Source organism: Melospiza melodia, chromosome 8, assembly GCF_035770615.1.
Source record: "Melospiza melodia melodia isolate bMelMel2 chromosome 8, bMelMel2.pri, whole genome shotgun sequence".
Lineage (NCBI taxonomy): Eukaryota > Metazoa > Chordata > Aves > Passeriformes > Passerellidae > Melospiza > Melospiza melodia.
Window position 1 is genome coordinate 16,214,677 of NC_086201.1, and position 20,973 is coordinate 16,235,649.

Consider the following 20,973-nt stretch of genomic DNA (forward strand, 5'->3'; position numbering starts at 1 on the left):
ATGACAACTGTATGCTAGAACATGGAAAGTAGTTTGTAATTTATGGCGTGCAGCACTTGGTGCTTGACCTTTACAACTACCCCAACTCACCATTATGAAGCTTTGTAACAACCAGTTCAACATCTGCTAATGAGTGAATGCTGATAAGGTTACTCTTATTTGCTTTGCACAATTCCTCTGCTGAACTCCAAGGGGCCTGGTTGTTTATCAGCATGTAGCAAAAGCCATCGTGGGGGAGCCAGCCGGGATCACACCGAGTGTCCAAGTGTCTCCAAAACTCTAATAATGAAGAGAAATGGAATTAGAGGCTTTTGTTTTACAATGCCTAGTGCAAAGGATTGGCTTTAAAGTCAGCAGCCCCTTGAAAATAGCCAGAAGGCAGCAATCAGAATGTGTTCATATCCCTTCAGGGCTCATGAAAGAAAGGGTCACAGCTTAGCCAAACAAATAGACTTCAATGCAGCATTAGGAGAACTCATAATATTTTTTTGGGGCCATGAAGTAGGGTGAAGGAGAAAGAAGTTAGTGGGAATGGAAGCAAAAGGCAAGAATGCATTACATTAAACTGGTCTTAGTGTAAGTGAAAGGTTCAAAAGTAATTGTAAGCAAGATTTCAAAAGCAACTGAAGACAAATCAAGTTGATTAATTGCAGGAAAGAAACACACAACTCAACAAATGCCTAGTTTTAAATATTTTTTTCTTCTCAAGATATTCAAGAGTCATTCAAAGACAATTACGTTTCACTAAAAGTTTTTGCAGAAGAGCCCTGGGAACTGGGTAAGGCCAAAGCATGCATAGAAGAGGTCATGGCCATGGGAAGGGTTGGACATTCAGGTGTAGATAAATGGCCAAAAGCATGGAAGCAGTTACACGTCATTGCAAACACTGAAGGCCTCTGTATGTGTGTGTTGGGTGAGATAAAGGAATTATTATCTTGTAAGAGCTGTTCGGGGTCAGTAAAGATTACACACTGAGCAAACTACCAACTCTTGCACTCTGATTTTCAGTGCTTGGCCTGGTTTCAGAGGACAGTAAGGTTACCTGACTGCTTCTATTTGAATTTAACAGAGTTTGATCCAAGACCCAGGCAAGTCCCACTTTATGTCAATACACACCAAGAGCAAGAGAAATGGGCTTAAAGCAAAGGTGGAAAGGTTTGGGATGCAACTGCCAGTTCCAGACTCCCAGTAATACATGAAAGAAGGCACAAGCCATGGAGAAAAATGTGATGAAAAGGGCAGGACTGCTGCAAAATGCTTTATGTGTGAATGAGAAAGCTGCAAAAAATGAAAACTGTTTGTGATGCATCATCTTGACACTGAAGAAACAGAGTTTGCTTCTGCTCTGCTAAAAAACCAAAGCTGTTGTGAAAATGTTTTGGCAGAGATGCCTGAAAAGGCTTGGGAGGGAAAAGAATGATTCCATAAGTGAACATTATACTTGCATTAACATACAAAACTCAAAAATGCAAACTGTCCTACCTGGAACACTTGAAACTTCATTGAGTGACTTCTTGCAAGCATATGGAAGCTGAGCCCCACAGTGGTAACTCTGCCACTGCCCTGAAGCAGCATTCATCACCACACAACTCATCCCATCCAGTGGGGATGAACTCTGCACATCTACAGACAGGAACAAATAAAAACATAACAGCACAAGTTATCACACAGTAAGGCAGTGACTGCTTCTTTTCACTACTGGTGTTCAATACAAGAATAAGACTCTGGATAGTATGGCTCCTAGTATTTATTTGAAGGACATAATTTGCATCAACTGAGGGCAGCTGTCCTAGCACAGGTCACACAGAATGTCTTTTCTGAGACAGAAAGTTTCAGAATCAAGAATCTTGACTTCTTTTCCAATGTTTAATCATAGAATCAGGAGGAATGTTCTATTTACAATACAAGAAACCCTTGGCTGAGCACTTTCCCAGACTAGAAATATCTCAGGGGAGAGCCATTTTCACAGCCCTCAGTTTCCTTTGGCAGTCCCATTCCACCCCCACTCCAAACACAGGTCTGCACTTTCTCTCAATGCTAACCATAACCTTTACCATAACAGAAACCTTAGACAAGGCTCCAGATTTGAAACAGCACAGAGAATAACTCTTTTTTCAGTCTTCAGCTTCCCTTGGAGCCCTTTCCAATGGAACTTTTTGATTTTCTTTTTCTTTGAGCCTCAAGGCAAACCCAAGCTGTGACCTACACAGACCTCCTCCTGTACTGAGTTAGTTCAGGCTCACAGGAAAAAGGCTCAGGGTAAATCTCAGTTCTCCATGAAAGAGAATAGAGGGACAGGGTCTTTTCAGAGCAGTAAAGGGAAAGGAAAAAGTAATGGGCTCAACTTACAGGTATCAAAATTCCTATAAGGAACCAGTAAATACTTTCACAAGAGAGTAGACATGAATATGTCTGCCATGACTGCAGACCAAATTATGCCACTGTATCTCAGGATAGTCTGGCCTCTAGCTCTGCATTACAGTCACCCAGTGTGGTCACAGCTCCAGAAGAAGGTTCAGTCAACAGTACAAGCAGTAAAGTTCTTAACCTTTCCAAAAGACAGAGTGCATTTGGAAAATCCCACAGAAATTTCTTAGCCAAGTAACCAAAGAAGTAACAGAAACCACTTCTCAACTTTTCACAGAATTCCAGTTGCAGCACTGCTTTAGAAACTACAGGAAAAAAGAGAATTCCACTTAAAAAAAGCTCAAATTCAGCTTGAATGACAGCACAACATTAGCTTCAATATTCCTGACTAAGACTCTGGGATTCTCAAATACACATAGATTCAAAAAATATTTGTGAGAACATTACAAATTCATCCTGGAAATTCCAAATAGTCTCACTAATCTTACCAGCACCTCTGGAGTAATTAAAAAAGGTTTTTCAAGGGTTTTTTACTCCTTTCATCTTCACCTTGACATTTAGGCAACCTTGAAGTTTAAAAAACCCAAGTTAATCTTCTAAGTAACATCAGCCCTTGCATGAACACAAATCATATTCCCTCAGATATTCATCAGAATATCTGAGGGAAATCAGTGTCATTCTGACAGTGAGAGGAGAAATTTAGCAACTAGGAAAGCTGTGGGTACTTTACTAAAATGGACTTCAAAAATACTATTTAAGTTTTAACTTTTTTAGAGATTTATTAACCTAATCAGCTGTAAATATAAAATGAGAACAAAAAGATTTGCTGGCTAGGAGGAAAAGATGCTTCTGAAAATGGAATGAGATGGAAAAAAAATGGTAATACTAGTTACTGTTGAGAATATTGTCAATACCATCAGAAATATCAGTACCTGGATGCCAGTTGAGAAAATTCAAAGGCTTGTGATCTGACCACTGCCAACCACCAGAAACATCCAGTTGATTTAAGCCAATCCAGAAGACCTCAGCAATGTCATCCTTGCCTAGAGATATTTTTTTAAGAAAACAATTAGCATAAAATGCTCATCCTTTATTGGTCTCTAAATTGAAAATGCATTCTGAAATGGCATGCATTTCAGGAAAGAAAGATTGCTAATATAATTGGGCATGCAAACTTTCTTGACTGAGGAGGAATTAAGCCACTCAAGCCTTCCCTCCCAGTGTCTTCACGTGTTTCTCCTTTGGTTTCATAGTCCCAAAGGCACTTGGGTAATTTCTCCATGTCAAGACTGAACATCAGGGAGGACAATTTCATAGCAAGAGAGTAACATGTTGCTAAAACAACAACTGCCACTCTGGCCTGTATTTAAGATTTTGGGGATATTCCTCATTAACAATATAAACAACACCTAACTGCTATAAGGAAATCATACAAACAAATTTAAATAACTCCCTAAAATGAGATTAGTACCTTAATTTTGCTACACAAATGAAAGCCAAAATATTTGAAGTACAATCAACTTTTGCCCCGGAGATTTAGGACAGAAACTAAAGTGCTGCCTCCACTTTATAAAGATTTCCCAGTATTCATATGTGAATAATTACACCTACCTTGTATGTAACTTAATTCAGATGCATTTTGGATGCTAAGTAAATCTCCTCCTTGCCTTTGACATGAAATATAAGCTTCCTTCCAAGAAAGAGCAGACTGTGTATTAAACTGGTAGCAATTTTCAGACCCTGGATCATGTTCCCAGCTATCATGACAACCATCCTCTGTTTAAAAGAAGCAGAAGGTACTTGTAACTACAACTATACAGAAACATTACAAAAGTTTCAAAAGAAAAGGTTTTGAATATAATATATAGGGTCTATTGGTTTTTATATTGGTCATCACTAATACTTGCAGTTTAAGCCAACGCGGCAACAGAAAAGCTTTTACACAGCTTAACAGCCACACAAGGGTGGAGCTGTACATCAAAGTGACAAAATGCTTTTAGGATGTCTGTTTAGAAGCCCAACGTGCCTGGCTGTAAGCAGATTCCCCATTTTCCATCTCGAGAATAATCTTCAGAAGTGGCGCACCATTTCCCGCCCGTGTGAGTTTCATCCTGGATGCAGTCATGATGCCAAACCTTGTTATACAGAAAGGGGAACTCACAGGGTCTACCATAAGAGTTGCCATCTTTGGTATAAACCTCTGCAGAAAAAGAATAATTAAATATATGTATATATATATATATATATATATATATATAATAAAAAGTAAATACATTCCCCTTGCTAGACATGGAAAATACAGCAAATCAGTGTTACTTCTTGTACAGACACAGTTAACCTAAGTGCATGCAAATCACACTTGTGGTCTTAAAATACCATATCTTCCTGTTACAGATAATATCCAGCAATGCCAGAACTGAAAAACTACATTGAGAAATATTTTTCTGTACATTTTCTTCTGAGAAACAGCAGAAACTTGTCTCCCCCATCCTGGTAAGATAGAGATAATTCATTGTCCTATTGAAATCCAGGTGCTTTGCAGAGTCCTACCAAACAAGGACTTTTAACAATCAACACATACAGGAGAGGGAAAAAGGCAAAGCACATTTTCACCACTTCTTCCAGGCAGCATGAGGTTTCAGACAAGACTGGCTTCCATGGCAAGTGCACACACTACCATACCAAAGCTCACAGCCCAGCAGGCTGTCAGCATGCTCTGAATTTGACTGTGTAGCCTACCAGCAAAGAAAACATCCTCAAACCCTGCTAACAGGAAAATTCCCATCATGGTGAGGAGGGCAGTGTCAGTTCTGATAGAAGGTGGTTGGTATTTCATAATTAAATAGGTGTGCACTGAAACATGGGGCAGGGGGGATTTAAACCTGCTAAGAAAGCCACTCAGTACCAAAATTTCTGCAGTTGTGCTGTTATTTTTTATTAAAAACCTTTGAAGTTTCTCTCTACAGCACAACTTTCTACTGCTTTACTGATCAATCTTTTCACATAGCTAATTTTAAGAACTTATTGGCTCAGACATACTCAAAAAGCCCTTAACAAATAAAAAAAAAAACTTCAAAGTGCAAACTTACTTACCATGGTAGGGATACCGACATATATCACTGGAGGAACTGTTGCTTTTCCACTGGTCTGTTGCATTTATGCTTGCAGTCACATAGTTATTCATGATAGTTACTTTGTACTGAGATGCACCAACGACGGAACCATCAACACATCGCCACCACAGCATCAATTCTGAGTTACAACCCACCATTTTCAGGCGAGACACTGATTTGGTGAATATATCAAGTCCCAGGCACTGCTTGGAGCCCAGGTGGAAGAGGCGATTCTGGGACACCCATTTCCATAAAGCTTCACTCGTGTCCCTGCAGTCTCCTATGACTATCAGCGAGTTTTGAACCTGCATGCACTTGTTCTGTTTCTCATGGCGAATGGTAAAAGCATCATTGCCTGTGTAAGAACAAACGTATGGCTATGATTCAGTATCATTTTCACAGGAAGCTCATTTTTAAAAGGGTAATCACATTCTGAGCAATGCTTTCAGAGAAGTACCACAAATGCTGTTGGTATGTAAAACCCCCTCTTTTGTAGAAGCCACAGTGAATTTTCCTGCTCTTTAGTGAGTCTTAACTTCTTTGGAAAAAGACCTTTTTCCAAGTCTTTATAAAATGAGGACAGACAAATGAGACTTCTAAGTCCAATTCTAGTAACAAGAATTCTTCCTCTATATTTAACATATATTGATTGCATCAGCCCCTGATTAATTTGCAAGCTTACTGGGTAAAGAATCTTGTCTTCATGCCTATCTGTGAACACAGTAACACACACAACAGACACCATAAAATATAATTAACAATAATATTAACTTACTAAACATTTTTTTTATAAACTGTGTATCCTATATGATACACAACATGAGAGGTTTACATATGAACCAGTTTGTGGGTGCAGCTGCAGTACTACTAAGTTAAATAGCATTTCTTTGAGGAGAAAGTTTTAGGAGGAGTATCCCACCAAAGACAGCACACAAGAGATTAGGAGTATAATTTTAAAAATTATATAGGGACCCTAGTTTCATTTTCAGTTGTGATGAGTTTCATTTTCAGTTCTGGCAGAGCTTGTGATTAAAGAGAAAAATTAAAGTTTATAAAGTACAGTGTACCATTTAAAAAGTATATGGATCACCCTACTAAGAAAAGCTAACACCTCTGTCAGTACAAGAACACTTCTTACAGGCAGCAGTAGAAAAAATGCCATGAAAAAATGCCCTAAAACTATTTCTATGCCACAATAAAGATGGCTCCACGGTACAGAACTTTCACTAATCAGGCTGAAATGGACCCTAGCTGTACCAGACCCACAGGGCTATTATTCTGCTGCTTAAATAAGGAATCTGCTGAGTAGTATTTTGTATTTAATAGTAATGCACTGTCAATCACATTCCTACTGCGTTTTTCTGTTATGACTTCCTAATAGGTTTGGCAGAACAGGGAGGAAAATATTCAGTGATGTTAACGCAGTGAATTTTACCACTACTTCCCAGTGTACCCATGAATTTTCCACTGTGTAAGTGCCAAAAAGTATTTAAATAGTACCTAGCTGATCACACCGTAAAGAAGACTCTGTAAGTCACCCACCTACTAAAGTGAAATTTTTTAAGGAGCACACCAACACCAACTGTCCCTTTCATCCTACTAACTACGACATTTTAACAACCAAACCTGCCTTCATGGTATCCTTTAACCCTGTGCTTTACCTGCTTTTGATTTTTATTCTTCCCTTATGACTTTCTTCCTCTTTTTATTTAATTTAACAACTTTTTAGCCTCTTCTCACATCTTCTTTCACTTCTTCCTCCACAACCCTCATGCTGATGCCAAGTGGAAAATCGCTTTTTAAAACTTCCCTGGGAAAACCGCTGATACTGTCTCACCAAATCTCTCTGGCAGCAATTTATTAATAATTACTCCAGTTCAGTGCTCTGGCCATGAAGTTTTAGTGACATCTTCAGCTACCAACCTGAGCCTGTTACTATCACGGATATAAAAAAAATATGTGAGGTGCAACTTAGCGAAGGGCTCAGCTTGTTTCCCAGAAGCTCTGACTAGGCTAGCGGCTGTGCCTTACGAGAATTTGCTCAACGTGAAACTTTTCCACCTGCTTCTTGTCGGGAAAGGCGAGCTCCCTTTTCTGCCTCGCTGCGCACACAGCGGCGGACAGCAGCGCCGGCGGGGCGCGCTGCCGGGACCTGCCGGGGCTCGGGCACCGCTGGCCCCGAGCTGTCAGGCCAAAGGCCGCGGCCCGGCCCCGTGGGCACCGGGAACGTGGCAGCCGCGGCCGCCGCCGGCTTTCGCGACGCCCCAGGCCAAGCGCACGGTCCGAGAGGGCGGTCCGGGACTTTTTCCTGCCTTCTTCGCTTCTCCTTCTAAGTTTCCCAGGTTGTTTCCACCGCAGTCGGACTTTGCCACCGAGCGCGGCGCCCGAAGGAGCCGCCGGGGCGGAAGGCCCGTCACGCCGCCCCCCGACCCGCCCAGGCGCCCGTCGGGGCGCTCAAGGACCCTCGGCTCCCGCGGCGCACCCGCCTCCCGCTCGGCCCCGGCTTACCTGCGGGGTGGCGGCGGGCCGCGCAGCACAGCAGCAGCCAGGCGAGCGTGAGGGCGAGGCCGCAGGCGCGCACGCAGCGCCCGGCGCCCGCCATCGTGCCCCGCGGCGCGCAGGCTGCGCGGGGCTGCCGGGCTCGCCGTGCCCCAGCGCCGCGCCACCGGCGCCGCCCATTGGCCGCCCCCCGCGCGTCACTTGTTGCCAGGAGGAAAGCGGCCCCCGGGGTTGGGGCGAGGCGGGGCCGGCCCGGCCCGAGCGGGGCTGCGGAGCCGCGAACGACAGCGTGAGGGGGACTGTGGAGGGAAAAGGCGGAAAAATAAGAAAAAATAAAGGAAAAGTAAACGAGGAAAAAAGAAAGGAATTAACAACAACATCAAAAAAAAAAAAGGTGGAAAACATGAAGAAAGACTGGAAAAGCAGATCGAATTGTCGCATGGTCAGGAAAGTTAAAACTAAAAAGAAACCCCAAAAAAACCTTAGAAGCTCAGTTGGGGGAAAAGGGGAACGCGTAACTGCTAAACTGCTAGAAGTGAAGAAACGGCAAAAGGTGAACGGAATAATCTAAAATTAACAAACACACGGAAGTAAAATATTTCCAATGGTACAAATGATGCACATCAGGCTGCGACCCTCGATCCCCCCTGGCCGCGGGCCAGCTGCCGTCGCCGAGCCAGGGGCAGCGAAATTGCAATTGCCCTTGCCGGGGATGGGCGAGGAGGGGCTCGCAGTGCCGAGTAAGTGTTGCTGAAAAAAATTTGCAACAGAAACCAAAAGTAAATTGTGTTACACCAGTAACGAGCACATGGAGAGAACCAGGTGGCCAGACGGAAGAAAGGAGAAAAAGGGGAAAACTGACAGAAACGATGTGAAATGAAATCAAGTTTATAGCTACATCCTGTCTGATTCAATGCTTACATGGACAGGCTGTATACCTCGAGCTCCAGCTGCTTAAAAAAATGATTTGCAAAGTCACAAGAAAAAACCTTTTTTTTCTAGGAAAATCCATTTTGATTAGACTTGGAAGAGCCATTGTTCATGGAAAGAAATACTAAATTTACATGAAGCTGGGAAATGCAATGTGCAGTTTGTTTTATATGCTTCCAATGTGCCCATCATGTAGGAATGTGTACTCCTGGGGACACAGGATCTGAAGGTATGCCAGGCTGGGAATTGAGTGGACATGCAGTGAACAAAAACAGACACCTGCAAGTCAACAAATGTTCTCTCCTGCTGGAAACTGCACATGGCTGCCAAGGCAGGAGCTATTTGAAAAATCAGAAGTCAGGTCCAGGAAGAGAGGAGTCTGTAGATGTAGCAAATTCGAATCTGTGTTACCCGAAATAATTCATTTTCAGGAAGAGCAAAGCTTTAAAGTCTCCACACAGAGAATGGAGAATGGAGAAAGCAGAAATTCCCCACTGGTGACCCTGATGCAAAAGCAAGCTATTGAAACTAAAATTAAATATGTGGTGGGATGGCGTGACTCTTTTTAAATAAAAGAAGAAGCAGGTGTGCATTCCCATCAATGTTTTCAAATGTGTGTTATTATTAATGCACTGACTGTCCCAGTTTGGGAATGGTTAGTAGTAGAGTTTCACTTTGAAACTAATAGCATGCAGTGCATATTTTCTGAACACATGCCAGCAATTCTGAAATTACCAGCATTCAACTTACTACAAATATATCAACAATATGTATATTAATAGAGGGGAGGTTCTCTAAGGTATCTCAACATATATAACATATACTTTCAGATGCTTCTGATTTCAGATCCTTTTTTGCTTATTGGTTTATAAAATATTATCTTTGATAGTATAGACTCAAACTCTGATCCTGGCTCAAAAATTAAAGAATGCCCAAGAATAGGAAAAATTGCAGTTTGCATCGGTGCCTCTTAGTTTCAGTTTTGCGTTCATGCACATGTCCTATACTTAAATTCTGTTTTACATTAATTTAAGAGGAGATACAAAATGTACAGTCCTGGCGAGCCCACCAACCAACAAAAATTTTTTGAAAGAACATGCAGGAAAAATGGTATTTGGTGTATGTCATGTGATAACATATGGAACTCTAATACAGTTTTCTCTTGTTGAAAAAGCGGGTTTGTATTAAAGCTTATCAAAGTTGTAATAATGCCAAAGCCTACTTCTTATAGGATTTATTATTTATAAATGAGTTTTCTGCATTTAATGTGAGCTGCACATTATCACTCAGCATAATCAGTGAGCAGTTTCTGTATTGCAAGTCACAAGCATTATATATCCCCATGAATACCTACAGCTCACTTCAAAGCAGAGCTAATGGCTGAGCAAATTTCAACCATGCCTGTAGAGATAACCAAATACAGAATTTCAGATACAGGAGGGCCCTACCACAGAGCTCCCAGTAATGCACAGCAGCCTTTTGCTTCCAAGAAGACTACTTTGCCTTTCCAAACAAAAAGCCTTTCAAGGTGCCAACATCATGACTAAGTGCCTTGTGTTTCTAGCAGGAGTCTTTATTGCTTATCAAAGGATAATTTTTTTGCCCTTATGCCCATATGTTTTTAACAATAGCAATGCCTGTAGAAAGTGTCAACACCAATCTATCCATAAATCTCCACCCCATCTCTGTTCTGCTCACCACATGAAACAGATACTTTGCATGAGCAACCTTCCTCCTTTGCCATTGAACACATTGCAATCCAGTTTTTCTGGCTAAGTTGAGTGCATCCACATGTGCCAGTGAGCACAAAGGGAATGGTGGAAAGGATTTGCTGCCTACAGCATCTCATGAAAATAGGAAGAGGATTTGGAGATGGTAACTTCTGCTTTTCTCTGCTTCCTCCAGCAATGACTTTGAGACTGGGACATCTGAACAGGGATCACTTCTTATTTACTGCCTTTTTAACCTTGCAACATGGGTGCTCACAATACCTAAGTCCTTACAGGAGAAAACAAAAAAACCCAAAACAGACAAACAAAAACCCAAACCAAACCAAAAACAAACTAAAAAACAAAACAAAAAACAAACCCAAAAAAGAAATAAACCAGACCAAACCCAACAGCCACATGAAGGCTTACAAGAGTTACAGGAGCAGTTATTTCCTGAGGGACAGGACTCTCTCCAAGAAAGTGATGGTACCCACAAAGCAGCCAGCACACAAAGATTTCAGTGCTACCTAGACTCTGCTGCTAAGTTTAATATTAGAACATGGCTCTGGTTTGGGTAAAGTGCCTACTAATAATATAAAATATCAGCCTTGGACATGTTTAAAGATAGTTTAATGGAGAAGAAATTTGGGCAATTGCAACTTTTACCATAAATGCAGCTAAAAGCCAAATGGTTTTTTTTTGACAGATACACAAGTTTAGCTTGATGGAGTTGATCCCATGCATGGCTATGAAAAAAGCCACTAAAAAAGAAACTGATTTGGATAAAGAGAGGCTGTAACCAGAGAGGTCTTTAAGCAGTAACTTAAGCTTTGCATTAAATCCATCTGGATGGTCTTTTCTTCATGGACACTTACTTTGTTTGCTGCCTTGTTTTTTTAGATGGATATTGAGGATTTAATTATTTTTGAACATCAAAGAATGTTTTGCTTTCAGCAAAAAGGGAACACAAAGGAAGATGGCTTTTCTCCCTTGTTGCTCTAAATTTCCTGTTTCCAGTTGCAGTGGCCCAACCTTTCAGCACATTATGAAACTGTCATATTGCACAGTAAACTTAAGATTAATCATATGCTCTCTCAGCTGAGTTTATGTGTATTTCTTAAATCTCTTCTACAATCTCTGTATGCATCTTTGGCATGAGTTCCAAAGTTTTGAGGCTTTTGTTGTGCTTGAAGGGTTTATTATTGCTAGGGACCCTTAGATTTGATTCTCTTTAAGTGTCACCATTCATAATAAATACCTAGATGTTATTATAGCATTTTAGACACTGTTCTGTTTCTTCTACTGCATGTGGTAGATAACTTTCAGAAATAACAAAGGAATTACAGACCTTTTTTGTAATATCAACCTCCTTTTTTACTCAAATATGGCAGTGCTAACTTCTGTAGTGCTGCCTTCAGCTCTGCCCTGATGCATATTTAAATGTTCATATTCAGGCCCATTGAAATACTAGAAACAGGTTTGGGAAGTAAGACAAAGAAAGGAGTGTGGACACATCCACATTGCATGTTTGTTGAGAGCCAGGAATGTCTTTCTCTTGGTATTGGTTTGGCTTTGACTCCTGCTAGGATCTCTGTGTGCTTCTGGAACAATGACAAAACAATAAAAGCAGTACTTTAACATTGAGACAACTGCTTGAAATAGTAAAGTGGTAAATGATACTCTTCTGTTGCAGTTTAAAAAAGGGTCTCTGACATCTGTACTGTGCATTTTCAACGGAAAGTGTGCCTTGGTTTAGTAGATCTACTAGCAGAGTTTATATGCTCAATCTCCTCAAAAGTGGTTCTCTCTTGTCACTGTGTCAGTATGGGTTATTACTTAAATTAGGATTGTGGGAACTGGCAAATAACATGATATTTTGTACCGCATTATAATTGTTGCAGAAAGCATCATTTGAAGGAACGATTTAAAAGAAAATCAGTTATCATTTGGAAAATGTTTTTTGAAGCAAATAAAAATTAATTCAGGTAGAAGACCTTTTAATTTTAAATTTGAAAGGTGTTGGTGGGGTTTTTGTTTGGTTTTATGGTTGTTGTTTTGTTTATTTGTCTTTGTTTTGTTTTTGTTCTTTAAACATGCAAAGCAGAATAATTTCGTAAGAGTGCTGAGGAAGAGCCTGTAGTTTTGAGTCTAACATATTTTGGAGGCAAAATTCGTCCCTGACTAATAGCAGTCTCCAAAATGCCTTTTGTTTGACCAGGAAGGAGCAAACTTTCAACAGGTAGATGAGAATGGTTTAAAAGGCAAAATTTCAGATAGAGCTTGGGAGTAGTTCTGAGATAAAAAGGGTCTGTACAGAAACATTGAACTCACTGAGGGCTAAGTTGCTGGTGTTTAAAGGTTTTGACTGATTGAGATATAAACTGAGTAGCAGCAGGAGTGGAGAACATACAGTTCAATATGCCATAAGCAAATGTTTGGAAATTGTGTCTTTCTGAGTGCAGGAGAGGCCAGAGAGCAAAAATAAGAAAACAAATAAATAATAAAAAAATAATAAAACAAATAAAATACCTTTCAAATGGGAGATGAAGGAGGAAACAAACACCAGAACAACACATACCTTTATAACAATGTAAAACAGCAAATGAATAACTGGAGGGAAATCAAATGTCTGGTCTTAGACAAAGGCAATGACATGTTACACACATACAGGACATTTTAGTACCAGAATATAAAATATATTATATAATAGGAGAAATAATAGGAGTCACCTCTGCTGGTAATGGGATATTGAAATTTATTAATGAGATCTTGTAAGCAGATCAAGTAAACAAAACAGGAACCTGGCAGGTGGCACAGAATGCCAAAGTGCCAAAATGTCACCTTTCAGCATATGTAGCCCTGAGTCTGCCACTGGCCTGCCTGACCAGAAGGACAGAGAGAGCATGCTGAGAATGATCAGATGGGCAAAGAGGGTGGGAAATGCAACCAGCACTGTACTTCATGTAACCTCTGTGCTGTCTGGACACTGCAGCCTTGTTATGTAACACAGACCTCATCAGACTCCACCAATATTGCTTCACAGAGCAGTGGGACAGGGAAGCCACAGAATAGATGCAGCCCCTCACTTGGTCCTCATTTATGTGCAAGATCTTGACCTACATCTTCAGCTCATGGTTTCTACTGCTATGTTTACATTCAGAATTCCCAGAGGCTTGACAAAGGCCAAGCATTCACAGCAGTGGCACCCAGTTTCAAAAGGGAAGGAGACACAGCAGTGAGAAAGCTTGTGAAGAGGAAACAAAAGGCAGCTGCAGGAACAGCAAATTCTCACCAGTGGAGCTGAAATCCCTGAAGGATGCACAGCACAGCATCAGTGTGTGCCATCTACTAAAGTCTTGAGAACTGGCAAAAGGAAGCAGGCACAATAACTTCGCCACTGAGTAGATTATTATTAGAAATCAGAAGTTTAAATCTTCTCCAAACGCTAAACCACAGAAAGGATCACAAACCAACATGTTAATGAAAAGCACAGTGAAGGAACAATAAAAAACTGTGAGCAGCAACTCACAAAACAAATCCAGACTAACATTAAATCTTGCCTTATGTACATCAGGACCAAGAAATCCACTGGATTCTGACAAATCAAAGGACAATTGCAGGGTAAAAAAAGAGGAGAAGCTAAATTATCCAGAGAAGCTAAATTATCTATTTGCATATGTTCACTGGAATAAGCTGATGGTCCCCATACCTGAACTCTTCTTTTTGAGAGTCAGCACAGACTTGTCCTGAAAGCGTGCTAACTGGGAAAAGCTACAAACCAAACTAGACTAAGTAACAAATCTGCAGATATCTGAGTTTTTTAGGGCAGTGTTGAGCACTGAGTGAGAGCCTACAAATGGACCTACTTTTCCCTTCACACTTGCCATGTGCCTGTGGTCTGGAGAGTGGCAGTGTGACACCAATCTCTATAAAGAAGATTCCAGAGGGTAAATGAGGTGTCATGATGGAAAACACTAAAGGCTGGCAAGCCTCACATCAGTAGCAGGCAAAGCAGTAGAAACTGCAATACAGGGTAAAACTCATGTGCACCTGGATAAATACAATCTATTTGAGCAGTGCCAATGCATCTTCTCTAAATGTAGTATTTACCATCTAGGCCTCTAGACAGCTTTTTGATGAGGTCTACAAGCATGCAGACAAGAGTGACCTAGTTGATACAGTCGACCAGTTATTTCTTTATCTGGATGAAATCTCCTGCTGGGTGAACAAATCAGCAAATCCTCCTCACAAGAACTTGCTTTTTGCAATATTCTGTTGATTCAAGGGGCCCTTGTTGTAGGGAAATTAGTTGTACCTTAGTCATTATTTCTGTGAGACTGAAATAGCTTTTGTTATTACCCACAGCTGGGACTTGAACAAGAACTACCTGTCTGTGACTCAACACTCACACAACCTGAGATAAAGTGGGTGGACAGTGCATATAAATGAGTTTATAAGACTTCTGTCTGTGCTTGACACCATGGGTGAATCAGGGAGAGGCTGTGAGGGTACTCTATCAGCTGTCATCACTGCACAAGTATTGATGCTGAGCTGGTTTCGTGTGCTTGACACAGAACGCGCGAGGGAGAGTGAGAGAGATGAAGATAGCACAGAGCAGCACAGATCCCTCATGACTCACATCTGCAGTGCTCTGCCAGACTAACCAGTAATGAGCCTCTAGGCAAAACCCCAGAGAAGATTTTAAGCTATAAAGGCTTCAGGATTTGGTCACTTCAGAGATGACCTCTGTGTGTGACATATTTCTATTGTAGAGATCATTAGTTTGTCCAAGCTGAATCTGCTCCTGGCTTTGAAAAAGCAAAGCCCACTCTCTTTCCTTCCTAAGGTTGTCAAGGAGTAATGCTGCTCTTTATGGCAGCTTCTGGGAGACATACTTTACAAAGCTGCATGAGTAACTCTAATTATATTTTTAAATGTCAAAAAGAGAAAAATGAAAAATATTGTATCACTGTATATTCAGCAAAATACCTAAACAGTACTATTATCACTCTTTGATTTGTATATGTCTTAATTCTCAATATACCCAAATAAATCACAAAATTACAAAAAACCAACAACCAAAACAACCAAAAACCAAACAAGCATTCATAGTAATGAAGTGTGTGTAGATTTCTAATTAGTGATCTATTTAATTGATGCTTACCTAAATAGTCCTGTTAGTTTAACAAGTGCATCTACATTTCTTGTTCTTTTTTGGAAGCAATAATATGCCCATAGTACTGAACCATCTATTTTTATATATATTCTATTAAGCATTGGTGCTTCATTCTATGAAGTCCATAAGTTCCTTAAGATTTGTTTTTATTTCAAACTGAAACAGTTTGGCCATGAAGAATGGCCATGTAAAGTGGGCTGGATCTACCATAGGCAGTATTTAAATGACCCAGCAGGAACCTGTGGCCCACAATTTAAGTCCCATCAGAATGCAAAACTTTGGAAGCATCAGAAATCTCTTTATAAACAGTGAACCTGATAGAAATACTCAGATGCTGTGGAAATAAATTAAAGTACCTAAGCCAAAGAATCACAGGATCTGAAGAGACCATTTAGTGAACCCTCTTGCTTAGAGCAGAGTCAACTAGGGCAGAGTACCCTGGGTTGGTTCCACTTGCATTTTGAATATCTCTATGGATGAAGACTCCACAATGTCTCTGGACATCTCTCTGATGGCCACAATAGTAAAAAAAAAAAAAAAAAAACCACCTTTTTTCTTTTATTAAAAAAATATCCTATGAATTGAATCACTTTATGCCTAGTGCCTCTTGTTCCTTCACTGATTTTAATTGAGAAGAGTCTCGCTTATTCTTCTTTACTCTCCCTAACTTTAGATCTTTAGATACACTGATAATATCTCCCTGAGGCTTCTCTCCTCCAGCTCTCAGCCACTCCTCATATGACAAACACTCCAGTCCCATAATCATCTTTGTGGCTCTTTGCTGGATTCAGTCCAGTGAAACCATATTTTTCCTACATTGGGAAATCCAGATAGGGACATCCAGCCCTCCAGATCTGTCTTAATGCCAAGTAGGGGGAAATTATCACCTGCCTCAACCTACTGGCAATACTCGGGATGCAGCCCAGGATACTGCTGGCCAGCTGTGCCAGGAGGACACAGCACACTGCTGGCACATGTTCAAGCTGGTGCTCACCAGGGCTCCCAGATACTTTCCTGTTAAGCTACTTCCCAGCCAGCTGGCCCTCAGCCCCTTGTTATGTGTGTGGGGACACTACTCAACAGGTGCAGGATTTGGCATTTTCCTTTGTTAAATTCCAGGAGATTCCTCTCAGCTGATCCATCCAGCTTGCCAAGATCCCTCTGAATGGCAGCATAACCATCTGGTGTACCAGCCACTCCTCCCAGTCTTCAAGTCAAAGTTGCTGAGGGTGCACTTGTTCTATCACCCAGGATCATTAATGAGGGTGTTCAACAGTATTGGCCCCAGTATTGACCTCAAGAGCACATCATTAGTGACTGGCCTCCAGCTGGATTTTGCACCACTGATTATAATCTCTTGAGCCTGGCATTGGAGCCTGTTTTCAATCTATCTACTTCACTATCTACTTATCTAGTCAGCAGTTGGTTAATGAGGATACAGGCAGTGATGAAAGTCTTTCTGGAGTTAAGACAATTAATGTCCTCTGCTCTCTCCTTGTCCACCAAGCTAGTCATTTAATCACAGAAGGCTCTCAGGCTTATCAGGCATAATTTCCCCCTTCATATATCCATACTGATGATTCCCAACCATCTCCATGTCCTTAATATATTATGAAATAGTTTCCAGAATGATTTGCTCCCACACCTCTCCGGGTATTGAGACCAGGCTGACTGGCCTGTAGTTCTCCGCATCCTCCCTCTTCTTGAAGCAAGATATGGCATTGAATTTCTAGTCCTCCTCTGATCACTGTGACCTTTCAAAGATACGTGACACTGGCCTTGCAATGACATCTGTCAGCTCCCTCAGTGCTTGTGGATGCAGCCCACTGGGTCCCACAGACTTGTTTGTGTCCAGTTTGTTTAAATGTTTTGGTGTACTCTACTGAGGGTAAGCCTGCATTGCTCCAGATGCTCCCACTGGTCTCAGGGCCTGGGATTTTTGGAAACAAATCCTACAGACCAGTGAAGCAGTCATTGAATATCTCTGACTTGTCTGAATCCTGTGTTACCACAGCCCCTCTCACTCAGCAGCGGGCTCACATTTTCTCTAGTCTCCCTTTTTCTGCCAATACACTTGCAGAAATCTGGACAGTGCAGAGCTATTCAGCTCCTCACTGTTCTCTAAACTTTCAATGAACTGGTGCCCTCGGAAAGTTCCCAGACAGTGAAAGAGGAAATGCTGTTGTCCCCTTTTTAATCATACACAACAGTTTGAGCATATTTGCTATTAAAAACTCAAATGCAATCCCTTTTTTAGAATATGAATCCACATTGATCCAGATTAATTCAATAACTACCAAGCTAAAGTAAGGATTCAGTATTTCCTTTTGGAGCTGATGCACTTCTAGAGTATTTACTAGAGTACAAACTGAAATTTATGTATCCCTATTCTGTTTCCCATGAAAAGTACTGCTACTAGTGGAGCACAGTCTCACTCATGTTCTTAAAGTGAGCTGTTGAATATTTACTTATTGGTATAAAGTCCAGCATCTGGACTATGCTCCCTTCATACACCCAGCCCTTGAGTTGATAAGCTGAAGTCTTCAGAGATAGAGTGCTAAAAGTATATTGATTTTAACTCAAGCACAAATATGGAATGCAACTGGGATCCTACCCTAAAAATAGGATGAACCAAACACTAACTTCAGAAGTCAATCCTTAAGGCAAGAATAACCATGTTTGTTAAAGCTAGTATATATCTTTAACCTTTACTCCCTCACACTTTTATAGCCACGAGCCCTGCCAGAGAGCATGTGACAGAGATGGCAAATAAGAAACGAGCAAGAGGGAAGCCAAGAGTCTTGACTTTCAAAGCAAAGGTTAGTGGAGATTCCAAGTCCAAGTATATTTTATTATTCTAAAAAAACAAGTTCCAACACAAGTGTTGGACGTGAAAACAAAGCCTGAGCAAACACAAAAAGTGCTAGAGATCACTTTGCCTTCAATTAGTTTATTTTTATAAACAGTACCATGGATTTTGACAGATTGCTAATGCTGTAACATAACACCATAGGAATACTAATAAAAAAGTACAAGATGATAGTCTCAAATTTTTAACCCAACACATAACTGAAAATAGACTTAATTTTTCCATTTCTTTACACCGCCATTTTAGCCCCTACCTGTTACTGCTATTAGATTAAATTTAGAACTAAAGTTACTTCAAGTTTAGTTCGAAAAAAACTCTCTGAAAATTAAATTTCACCAAAAATTTTCTGACAAACTATGTATCTGACTGGCCTTGGAAGCAGCCTGCAAACAGTGATGGAATGAGGCACTTCACACTGTTGCTGCAAGGGGGTTTCCCTTTAGTAACAGGGTGTTGGTTTTGCAGCCTGCATGCAATTGTGTATTTAGCAACCTTTCTCAAAAGAGCATTGTCAAAAATAAGTTTTTTTTCCCTATTTTATATGTGGAGAACTCAAAGCAAAAACCAGGTGAGCTGGCCAAAATGACACAGTGATAGTGCAGCCAGGAAACAAAGCCTGGACCTGCTCCCCAGCTCCCTGTGTTGGGCAAATTCTTTTGTCTGTACCTGGCAACAAACAACACAAGAGTAAAAGGCAGAGTTTTCTTTTCACTTAGCCCAGTTTTTCTATGAAACAGAGAAATAAAATCTGGTTTACTCATGGACTCAATCACTAACCTCTCATGTCATTCGGCTACTTACTAGTATTGCACCTATCCAAGCAAAGAAACAGAAGAGAATGCCCAAACACCCTGAATATTCCACCTGTTGGGTTTGTTTGCTTAGCTGGAGGCCTGCTCTTACTCTCCCACAGGCAGGATGAAAGCAGCAGGACCCACAACTGAAGGCATCTCATACAGCTGACACTCAGTCAGGGCTGGATCCCTTTTGCATTAATTCTTGTGCAAATGTGTGAATTTCCCCTCTAATCTTGAAGTGTGTGGTAACAAACTAGGATTCTCATTCGTGGTTACTCTGAGATACATGAATTTAATTAGTTTTCTGCCAAAAATACTCTAAGTGTTCACTTTACATAACCATTTGCAATTTTAAATCAGTCCTTGGAGGGACAGTGGGCTGTTGCAGCACTCTGGAAATGGCATTCTCCATAATTACTCCAGTTCATAATTTGTTACAGCTGTCAGTACACACATACACATACCAAATACCAAAGCAACTAAAGAATTGCAAATAGTCAGAGAATGAATAAGTTTAGAAGGTACTTTGCTACCTACCACTTTCTCTGCTGGAGAGAGTATAACATTAAAAAGGCAAAAATATGCATTGTTCTGATATTAAACTAATTTTCAGGGAGCTTAACTTGAAAAAGTTTCTCTACACTAAGGTATTTCTTTAACTGACAACTAATGGCATCACACTGAACCATGGGGAAGAAAACAAAAATCAGTTCAGCATCCTATATGACCTATTTGTTTTAAACATTAATGCATTCTACTACATCTATTTTGACACTTACTTGTAACAGCCAATATCTCTGTGCTGCAACAGATTTGTCAAGCAGGAAAATAGCTCCAATGTTAAACAAATAGTGAAAATTATTCCTAAATTTCTTTTCATCTTCGATCTTTGGTTGCTTTATGTTTCTACCAGGATTCCACTCCCTGCCCCCCTGTTATTTTCTTTTTTCTGTTTCCATTTCATGCTATAATTTTAGCTAAGATGGGCACTAGTTAAACACTGAACTGCACTGAATTTTGGGGTGCTCATATCTAACTCTTCCTTTGCTCCTAAAACTCTTGAAATGGAGGAAGAAATCCCCTGTGCATTCTATACAGCCACCTCTGGCCAGGTTACACAGGAAAGATTAGAGCAACCAGGTAGAATGAGATGTAAATATGTCACAGCAAAGCCTGCAGTTTAAGACTATAATACTTTTTTTCTTACTTTTCAGGACTGATATTTTTACATTTGGGTATCTGAATATTTATCACAGTAGCTTCTGAATAATATTTTGTAAGTCACAGTATGAAATTATTACTCATCTTGAGAAATTCAGTCATGTATCACAAGCTGTCTCCTCCCTTCCTCCTAAAAATACAAACCAGAGTGTAAAGTATTTCTTTCCCAAAGAGATCTACATTGGATTTTATATTTTCCCAGAATGTTTGGAATGCACATTTCCAACCCAGTCTCTTCCCTAGAGGGTTAATAATTAGCAAACTGACTTACCCAGCTGGTTTTGTTCAAAGT

At 40.6% G+C, this 20,973-nt stretch overlaps 1 protein-coding gene across 2 annotated transcripts in view; it reads right to left on the reverse strand.

Annotated features, from left to right (window-relative positions):
• Positions 1–20,973, reverse strand: part of LY75 (lymphocyte antigen 75) — a 56,584-nt gene extending 35,611 nt beyond the window's left edge. The window contains exons 1-7 of one of the 2 annotated variants that reach the window (XM_063161973.1): positions 20,953–20,973; positions 5,461–5,835; positions 4,394–4,567; positions 3,979–4,143; positions 3,300–3,410; positions 1,483–1,623; positions 91–279 (exon numbers count right to left, since the gene is read on the reverse strand). In XM_063161973.1, coding sequence (XP_063018043.1) covers positions 91–279; positions 1,483–1,623; positions 3,300–3,410; positions 3,979–4,143; positions 4,394–4,567; positions 5,461–5,791 — 1,111 coding nt within the window. In that variant the 5' untranslated portion in view covers positions 5,792–5,835; positions 20,953–20,973. Of the gene's footprint in view, positions 1–90; positions 280–1,482; positions 1,624–3,299; positions 3,411–3,978; positions 4,144–4,393; positions 4,568–5,460; positions 5,836–7,988; positions 8,083–20,952 lie in introns of those variants that run through there. The other variant, XM_063161972.1, reaches the window with a different exon arrangement.